At 52.0% G+C, this 9,683-nt stretch overlaps 1 protein-coding gene across 1 annotated transcript in view; it reads right to left on the minus strand.

The window, feature by feature from the left end:
• Nucleotides 1-5,743: 5,743 nt before the first annotated feature.
• Nucleotides 5,744-9,683, minus strand: part of TIMM44 (translocase of inner mitochondrial membrane 44 homolog (yeast)) — a 42,066-nt gene continuing 38,126 nt past the window's right edge. The window contains exon 13 of the mRNA XM_015413286.1: nt 5,744-6,721. Within this exon, the coding sequence (XP_015268772.1) occupies nt 6,602-6,721 (120 nt within the window). The 3' untranslated portion in view covers nt 5,744-6,601. The remainder of the gene's footprint in view (nt 6,722-9,683) is intronic.

Consider the following 9,683-nt stretch of genomic DNA (forward strand, 5'->3'; position numbering starts at 1 on the left):
AAAGAAGGCCAGTGCTATGCTGGGGATTATTAGGAAGGGTATTTAAAACAGATCAGCCAATATCATAATGCCCCTATATAAATCAATGGTGCGACCTCGTTAGAATACTGTGTGCAGTTCTGGTCACCACACCTTAAAAAGGATATTATAGCTTTAGGAAAAATGCAGAAAAGGGCAACTCGAATGATAAAAGGGTTGGAACACTTTCCCTATGAGGAAAGGTTAAAGCGCTTAGGGCTCTTTAGCTTGGAGAAATGACGACTGAGGGGGTGACATGATTGAGGTTTATAAGATTATGCATGGGATAGAGCAGGTAGAGAAAGAGGTACTTTTCTCCCTTTCTCACAGTACAAGAACTCGTGGGCACTGAGCGGTCGGGTTAGAACGGATAAAAAGAAGTCCTTCTTCACCCTAAAGAGTGATTGACACATGGAATTCACTGCCACAGGAAGTGGTGGCGGCTACAAGCATGGACGGCTTCAAAAGGGAATTAGATAAGCATATGGAGCAGAGGTCCATCAGTGGCTATTAGCCACAAGGTATAGATAGGGGCTCTGGGGCAAGTGATGCTCTGTCTTCTTGGTGCTTGGGGGGGGGGCAACAGTGGGAGGGCTTCTAATGTCCTGGCCCCACTGGTGGACCTCCTGATGGCACCTGGTATTTTTGGCCACTGTGTGACAGAGTGTTGGACTGGATGGGCCCTTGGCCTGATCCAACATTGGCGTCTCTTATGTTCTTAAGGGGTGATGGGGGGGGGGAGCTCCTCCTCGGAGACCTTCCGGAGGTGCTGCGAGGCCTGCCTGTTCACCAGGGCTTCTGCCAAAGAACCCCACCACACCTGACGGGCTCAGTGTGATGACATCAGCTGATGTCATCGCACCAGGCATGTTTTGCAGGGGACATTCTAGCATTTGGCTAAAAATTCTATGGTGACCACAGAGTTTTTAACCAAACGCTAGAGCATCCCCTGTACAACGGGCCCAGCACGATGATGTCACTTCTGGGTGTCCAGAATACCCCAGAACCAAGTCAGGAACCCCCCCGCCCCCGCCCAGCAGACGGGTAAGACCCGGCAACCCTACTTTTGTGTTTTAATTGGCAGGCATCTTTTAAAGGGCGGGGGAGATTTGTTGTTTGTTACTTTTTCTTGGTTTGTTTTTAACTGACTCTTTCGACTCTTATTGTAAGCTGCCTTGAACCATGAGGAAAGATGGGATGTAAATAAATAATACCCAGTTAAGTGCCTTAAGTGTTTTAGCCCAGCAACCCAATTGTGTTTAGTCAGAATCATGTCTCACTTGAATATCGCTCTGCTTTTTTGCACAGGTAAAGCACTTTGTATAAATCCACTGTCTGCATTACACCACAACCATCAGAAACTCCCAAAGTCCCATTTGGCCCTGCCCACTTTCCAAAACCACAGGGCAGGTGCCAAGAAAGTTGCTGGCAGGCCAGTTCCAGGCTGGGAAACACCTGGAGATTTTGGGGGTGGACCCGGGGCGGGGAACAGACTTCAATGGGGTATGATGCCATAACCCTCGGTCTGCGTCAGGATGCCTTCTCATGTTCTTGACCAGCACATGAAGCAATTTCTGTACAAAAGCTTACAATGCCCAACCATTTCATGTTTTCCCCCGGGTCCTAGGCTCGGAATCCTGAGCATGAGATTTCTGTAATGACTGTCAATGAATCAAAAGTAGGTTTGCAGCTTACAGATACACCCCTGAACAGCATAATCAAGATTACTACAGCACAGACATTTTGGTGCAATCATTCAGAGCAAGAGGTGTCAGTTATCAGACACTGTTAAATAAACAAAATCTTGCAAGAGTGCTGATGTTTTAAGCATGTTTTATTTAAAAAAAATAAAAAAACTTTGTGTTTGTGTCCTTTATAAAGTTTATATCTCCGCTACCTGCCATTACATTTTATGACACACAGGGCCCGGCCCAACAAGGTCTCATTTACGTCAGATCTGACCCTCATGACAAATGCGTTTGACACCCCTGCCATAGAATCCACTTTCCAACGTGGCCATTTTCTCCAGGTAAACTGATTTCTGTCGCCCGGAAATCAATTCTAATAGCGCGAGATCTCCAGCCACCACCTGGAAACTGGCAACGGTAGAGGTGTCATGCTGGGTACACCTGGTTGAAGGAAAAGGTGAAGGGGCATGAATTTGCATAGTACACAGAAGGGGGAGAAAGAGACCCCCCATACTACTAGACTTGGGAGGGGGGGGTCACCCAATGAAGCTGGGCAAACAAAATTAATGATTTCTTCATAAAGGTAAAATGTGCTGTCAAATCAGAGTGTCAGGGCTGACTCTTGGCGACCCCATGAAGTTCCACCTCATGGCGTTTTCATATGAACACATGAAGCTGTCTTATACTGAATCAGACCCGCAGTCCATCGAAGCCAGTCTTGTCTACTCAGAACGGCAACCGCTCTCCAGGGTCTCAGGCGGAGGTCTTTCACATCACCTGCTTCCTGGTCCTTTTAAACTGGAGGTGCCGGGGATTGAACCTGGGACCTCCTGCATGCCAAGCAGAGGCTCTGCCACTGAGCCACAGCCCTACTTCATGGCTCTCCAGGGTCTCAGGCGGAGGTCTTTCACATCACCTGCTTCCTGGTCCTTTTAAACTGGAGGTGCCGGGGATTGAACCTGGGACCTCCTGCATGCCAAGCAGAGGCTCTGCCACTGAGCCATGGCAACTACAAGGCAACGGAAGTTGTCTTGCTTCCAAGACATGGGCAGGGCTGTTGCTCGGTGGCAGAGCATCTACTTGATGTGCAGAAAGTTCCATCTCCAGTTAAGAAGTAGACGATGTGAAAAAAACTCAGCCTAAGACCCTGGAGAGCTGCTGCCAGTCTGAGCAGGCAAGGCTGACTTTGATGGACCGACGGCCTGATGCAGTATAAAGCAACCTCATGCGTTTGGCTACGAGGACCAGAAACCATCACTCAACTTGTCTTCTGTATTTTACCTTTCTAAATGCTCCTTAGAAGAGGAGATTGGATTTATACCCTGCCCTTCACTACCCAAAAGAGTCTCAGAGCAGCTTACAAACTCCTTTCCCTTCCCCTCCCCACAACAGACACCCTGTGAGGGAGGTGGGGCCGAGAGAGCTCTGACAGAAATGGCTCTTTTTCAAGAACAGCTCTTGTCAGAACTATGGCTTGCCCAAGGTCATCCAGCAGCTGCAAGTGGAGGAGTGGGGAATCGAACCCAGTTCTCCCAGATTAGAGTCCGCGTACTTCACCACGACACCAAACTGAGTGGTCTTCATGTTCCACTGTGCAACAGTGGAATCAGCTGCCTCGGGAGGTGGTGAGCTCCCCCTCACTAGCAGTCTTTAAGCAGCGGCTGGACAAACATAAGAACATAAGAGATGCCAATGTTGGATCCGGCCAAAGGCCCATCCAGTCCAACACTCTGTATCACACAGTGGCCAGAAATACCAGTGCCATCAGGAGGTCCACCAGTCAGGGGTGCTCTAGGCTGTTCCTGCATTGAGCAGGGGGTTGGACTAGATGTCCTGTATGACCCCTTCCAACTCTGTGATTCTATCTTGTGGTGAAGAGTTCCAGAGGCTGACCGTATGTGGTACTGTTAAAAACAACCCTCCAGTGCTAGTTTTCTTTGAATTTGCTGCTTATTAATTGTAGTGAAAGGGGTGCACAGTTTTCCACTTTGTCAAAACCATCCTACACTAGAAAGCCTTCATTTTTTAGCCACTCTCTCTCTCCTCCTTCCATCATTTTGGATAGACTCTCTTTCTGGGATATATTTATTAGACTCCTATTGGAAAGAGAAGTAACTCAGTTCCAGTACCGGCATCCCAAACAAGGGAAAATGCACTCAAGGTGCAAGAGACATACCTGCACTGGAAGGAGTCTGCCTGTTGCATCTCTACATCAGCGACCGCTCTGTCCAAGGCGGTTTTCCAAACAGGGCGGATAATTTTGCCACCTTCAGCTCAGGTGCAACTGAATGATTCAATCATTTGTCATCGTCAACCAGTAACAGGAGGTGCCTGTGGCTCTCTGCACGATTCCCCGTGTGAGGCACGCTTCCATGCCAGGCTGGGTGGCAAACATAGATTAGTGATTCATGCAGAAACCGTGTGTGTAATTGAATGACAAATAACTTTGGGGAAAATGCAACTGTACATGCAGTCAAGAACTCATTCAGAGACACACCTCCCCGAGAGGCTCCTTCCTGGCAGTGCTGCGATCCATTGACTTGACGAAGCTTTGCCTTTCCCTTGCGCAGGGGCTAACCTGCCCTTGTTTTAAGCGGGAGCTCATTAGCTCCTAATGAATGTTAATTTGCTATAGCGGAGCCTCCCCCTTTCTTGGCTAGAACGGGAGAGCTAATTGAGCTGTGTGCCCGCAAGCCTCCACAGCGGACTCGCTAATGATCTCCACAAGGTGCCCCCTGGAAGGGAGCATTAATCAGGCCTCGTTAGGGAGGAATGGGGGATCCACGATTCTGTCCTATCCAGGATGCAGGAGCTGTGCGGGACCAGACCCGAAGTCTCATCTCCAACAGAGGTGGCAACTGGGGCACAAAGGTGGCAACCATCGGGAGACCAAGTCCTAGGAGGAAAGGTTGAAGGAGCTGGGTATTTTTAGCCTGGCGAGGAGACGGACTGAGGGGGGATATGATAATCATCTTCAAGTCCTTGAAGGGCTGTCATTATAGAGGATGCTGCGGAGTTGTCTTCTGTTGCCCCAGGTGGTCGGACCAGAACCAACCAACGGGTTGAATTTAAATCAGAAGTGTTTTCGGCTAAACATTAGCAAGAACTTCCTGACCATCAGAGCGGTTTGGTTTGATGACGGGGTTCTTGAAAATTTCTTCTGACTCCATCAGCCATGGTGAAAATGGCAAGGGTGGCTAAAACAGGCCCTCAAGCTCTCCCTCCCCCCATCTTCCCAGGCAGATCACAAGAGGAAGGGTTGCTGCCGTGCTTAGCTCTTGTGGCCTTTTCTGACACGCCCAGGGAAATGCTGATCACCACTTTGGGGTCAGGAAGCCATGTTTCTCCAGGCCAGTTTGGCCAGGGATCCTGAAGGGGTTTTTTTTGTCATATTCTGGGTGTGGAACAGTGGTCACTGGGTGTGTAGCAGGGAGGTATTTGTGAATTTCCTACATTGTGCAGGGGGGTGGGACTAGATGACCCTGGAGCCAGTTTGGGGCAGTGGTTAAGTGCGCGGACTCTAATCTGGGAGCACCGGGTTTGATTCCCCACTCCTCCACTTGCACCTGGCTGGATGACCTTGGGCAAGCCGTAGTTCTGTCAGAGCTGTTCTTGAAAAAGAGCTGTTTCTGTCAGAGCTCTCTCAGCCCCACCCACCTCACACGGTGTCTGTTGTGGGGAGGGGAAGGGAAAGGAGTTTGTAAGCCACTCTGAGACTCCTTCGGGTAGTGAAGGGCAGGGTATGAATCCAATCTCTTCTCTTCTTCTCCTCTCTGGAGGTCCCTTCCCACTCTATGATTCTGTGATCCCATTGCTGGTCTCCAGCAGCTGCCGTTGAGAAGTAAACTGTCTCAGAACTCGGAGGTTCCTTTTCACTATCAGCAGAAGCCTAAACCTCTCCCCTCCATGTGTTTATGTAAGTTTCCTGTAAGAGCACCGGAACAGCCCTGGCCTGATCCAGAGAAGGCCTCTGGATGCTACCCTCCCCCCGACACACACACACACACAGACGCACCACAGCACACTGCATTTGGCTTGGTTTATTTCATGTACAAAGGCAGTAGAAGAGTCCATCCGTCATGATATCCCTTCTCGCGGCAGATCCGTGCAGCCGACTACTTCTGGGCCTTCCCAACAAAGGGGGGGCATGCGTAGGTGAGACGGAGCGGAGGACTGCCACCTCCCCTTGTAACGGCCTGGCATACCGACCCCACTAGAGGAGAGACCCCCCCAAAGCACCTGAAGGGCAGCACGCCCAAAAGACCCCTGCCCTGTCCCATTTCCCATGCTGGAGAACTGTTCGTCTCTTACTTGATTACCCCAACCGGACCACCTGTGTTCCAGCCTTCGCCAAACGTTCCTCCCCTGAGCCCCGTGAAAGTGGTTCTTGGCTGAGATGGGCATGTCTCTTCGCAAGCCGGGGAGAGCCCAGCTGGCCATCTTGACCGCCAGGGGGAAAAAAAGCAGAAGGGTACAGATGGTACAAGAAGTACGAATGAGTCGAGCTGGTTGGTCGAGAGCAGGCTGGAGCCACGGCGCCAAGATCCGGTGGCCGAGCAATCCAGGAGCCGTGGGTGACCTGCGGGTGCCATGCTGTATCTGATGGGAAAGTTTCGGAGATGGTCTCGGGGACAGGTACGTTCGGCGGAGCATTTTTGGGATGCCGTGCTGAAAACCTGTCGATGCAAAGGAAGCCCCCTCCAGCAGACGGGGTCTTGCGGTTGCCCCAGGTCTCTCTCAGCCGAAAACCAGCATCCCCCAACCTCTTGTGAAAATGGAGACTCCTGAGGGCGTCCTCCACGTTGGGTCCTTGTGCAAAACAGCCTGTTCCCGCAGCAGAGGTTCTGTCTGAGGCCACAGGGCTGAGGTGGGCCCCGGGAGGAGGGAAGCCGTGCTCATAAAATCTGCTCCGTGCTGGAAGCAGAAATGTCTAACAGTCTCCAGGCGGCATGCGGGTTGAGTTCTTCGGGGTCTCTGCAGAGGGCCCAAACATACATCATCCGCAAGACCTTGTCCTAGAAAGAGGGGGGGGGGTTGTTAATAGGGCCAATGCAACGGACCGCTCTCAGATACTGGTCAAAACCGCCCGCAATGAAAAAGTGACACATGACGTTGAGGAGGAGGAGGAAATTGGATTTATGCTCTGTCCTTCACTTGGAGTCTCAGAGCAGCTTACAATCTCCTTCCCCTTCCTTTCCCCACAACGGACACCCTGGGAGGTAGGTGGGACTGAGAGAGCTCTGAGAGAACTGCCCTTGAGAGAACAGCTCTAAGAGAACTTGTGACTGACCCAAGGTCACCCAGCTAGCTGCATGTGGAGGAGTGGGGAATCACCCTTCATTACCCGAAGAAGTCTCAACGTGACTTACAATCTTCTTTCCATTCCCCTCCCCACAACAGACACCCTGTGAGGGAGGTGGGGCTGAGAAAGCTCTGAGAAAACTGCCCTTGAGAGAACAGCTCTGAGAGAACTTGTGATTGAACCAAGGTCACACCAGCTGGCTGCATGGAAAGAAGCTGGCGTGGGGGATTCAAACCCGGTTCTCTGGGCTCCTAATCACTACACCGAACTGGCTCCGAGATATGAGAGGGGAGGGACCAGCGAGAGAAGAGAGCACCCACCAGGCATGCAGGTTGTCCCAGGTTCAATCCCTGGTGTCTTAAAATGCCCTACGGTGGCTGGAGTAAGCAGCGACCTTTCTCTGCCAGAGTAGACGGCTGTGGGCTGAATGGACTGGTGGAGAGCAGCCTAAGCAAAAGCTGTGCCCAGGTAGACAGAGCTGCTCTGAGCAGACCGGTCACCCCTCAGTGCTGAGAGTGACAGACAGATATGAGTGAGCTTGCCGAGGGGGAAAGTGGGGGGCCGTCGCAATCCACTGCTCCAGGCCTCAGCTGTACTATAAAGAGCCTTGGCGCTTGGGAAGGGAGCCTTTCCGTGAAGGCCTGCAAAGCAGGGGCACTTGCGGAAGCCACCCAATCGGCCCCTGCGTTCAAGTAAACAACAGGATCACCGAAATCACATTTCCCATGCACGCCTCGGAGAGCGCTACGCTCTGAGAGTCAACATCTCCTGGCGATCCCTGGCCCAAAGGACATCCGTCTTGCCTCGGACAGGGGCAGGGCTTTTTTTACCCTGGCCCCCACCTGGTGGAACGTGATCCCCCTTGAGATCAGGGCCCTGCGGGATCTTATGCCATTCCGCAGGGCCTGCAAGACGGGGCTGTTCCGCCAGGCCTTTGGCTGATGCAGCAGACGTCCACATGTGGCCTCCCCCCCGAGGTGGTGGTCTCCCACCCACTGATAGCCAGCCATACTTAGTTATGTCAATGGGCTGGACTCTCCCTACAGCAAGCACGACTACTGATTTTATATGTTTTAATGTGTTTTAAATGTTATCATATCTATTGACATGCTGTGACCCACCCTGACCCCGTTTACGGGATGAGCTAGATATAAATGCGAAAAATAAATAAACAGGTTGCTTACCAGTAACTGGTGATCTTCGAGTGGTCATCTGTGCATTCACACCAATGGGATCTAGTGCGCCTGCGCTGGATCTGCCGGTGCCTAGCAAGCTCTCTTAAAAGGATTTTCGTGCCTGGCCCAACTGAGCATGCTCAGGAGCCCCAGTGAGCATGCCCAGAAGGGCAGGCACGGACATCCCGCCAGTTCCTACCAACCGCCACGTGTCAATCTCCTAACAAAACAGGTAAAAGAAGACAGCAGCAGGGCAGGAGGGCGGGTGGTGTGAATGCACAGATGACCACTCGAAGATCACCAGTTACTGGTAAGCAACCTGTTTATCTTCTTCGTGGTCTCTGTGCTTCACACCAATGGGAGATTAGCGAGCAGTAGCCTACCTGGAGGCGGGTGCTGTCAGGTGTTTACTGCTTAGCCGAGGCCAAAACCTGACGTCCCAGACTGTCACTGGTGGACTGGCGGACGTCTAGGGCATAGTGCTATTAGGCGTGGCCCAGGTTGCAGCCCTGCAAATGTCTTGCAGCTGTACTCCCTTCAGGAACGCAGTGGATGTAGCGACAGCCCTGGTGGAATGAGCCCGTACCGGGCCTGGCAACGGCTGTTTCACCAGTAGGTAACACAGTTCTATCAGACCTACGATCCACTTGGACAGACGTTGGGCAGTGATTGGGGTGCCCACACGGGGTGCAGCATATGAGACAAACAGCTTAGAGGTTTGCCTGGACAGCCCTGGTGGAATGAGCCCGTACCGGGCCTGGCAACGGCTGTTTCACCAGTAGGTAACACAGTTCTATCAGACCTACGATCCACTTGGACAGACGTTGGGCAGTGATTGGGGTGCCCACACGGGGTGCAGCATATGAGACAAACAGCTTAGAGGTTTACTAGGGTGTGCATAAGTCTGTCTTCCTGTGATTCCGGGTCAATCAGGGAGGAAGACTTCAGACTGCAGATGGAATTCAGAGACCACCTTGGGCAAAAATGAAATGTCCGGCACGAGGCGGACACCATCCAGGAGGAAGGACAAGTATGGCGAGTCATGTCGGAAAGCCAGGAGTTCACCGACTCGCCTGGCCGAGGTGACGGCGACAAGAAATGCCGTCTTCCACGCCAGGAGCTTCAGCTGACAGGTGGCGAGGGGTTCGAAGGGCCGTCTGGTCAGCTGGCGCAAGACCAAGGGAAGGTCCCATAAAGGTGCTGGAGCTCTGACTGGAGGATACAAACGTAGAAAACAGGGTGCAACCATCAACATGAACATGAAAGGCCGATAACGCGGCCAAGTAAACTTTCAACGAGGAGTAGGTGAGCCCCGAGTCAGCCAGGGATAGGATGAACGTAAAAACCTTATTGAGGCCAGCAGTTGTGGCCGTAAAGGTGTCAGTGTCCAGAAAGGAACAGAAGCGTTTCCACTTGTAACCGTACGACTGACGTGTGGACACTTTACGAGAGTTCATGAGGACCTCAATCACACGAGACGAGAACGCCGGGCCTGTATCC

Source organism: Gekko japonicus, unplaced genomic scaffold (assembly GCF_001447785.1).
Source record: "Gekko japonicus isolate JY-2015 unplaced genomic scaffold, Gekko_japonicus_V1.1 scaffold914, whole genome shotgun sequence".
Classification (NCBI taxonomy): Eukaryota; Metazoa; Chordata; class Lepidosauria; order Squamata; family Gekkonidae; genus Gekko; species Gekko japonicus.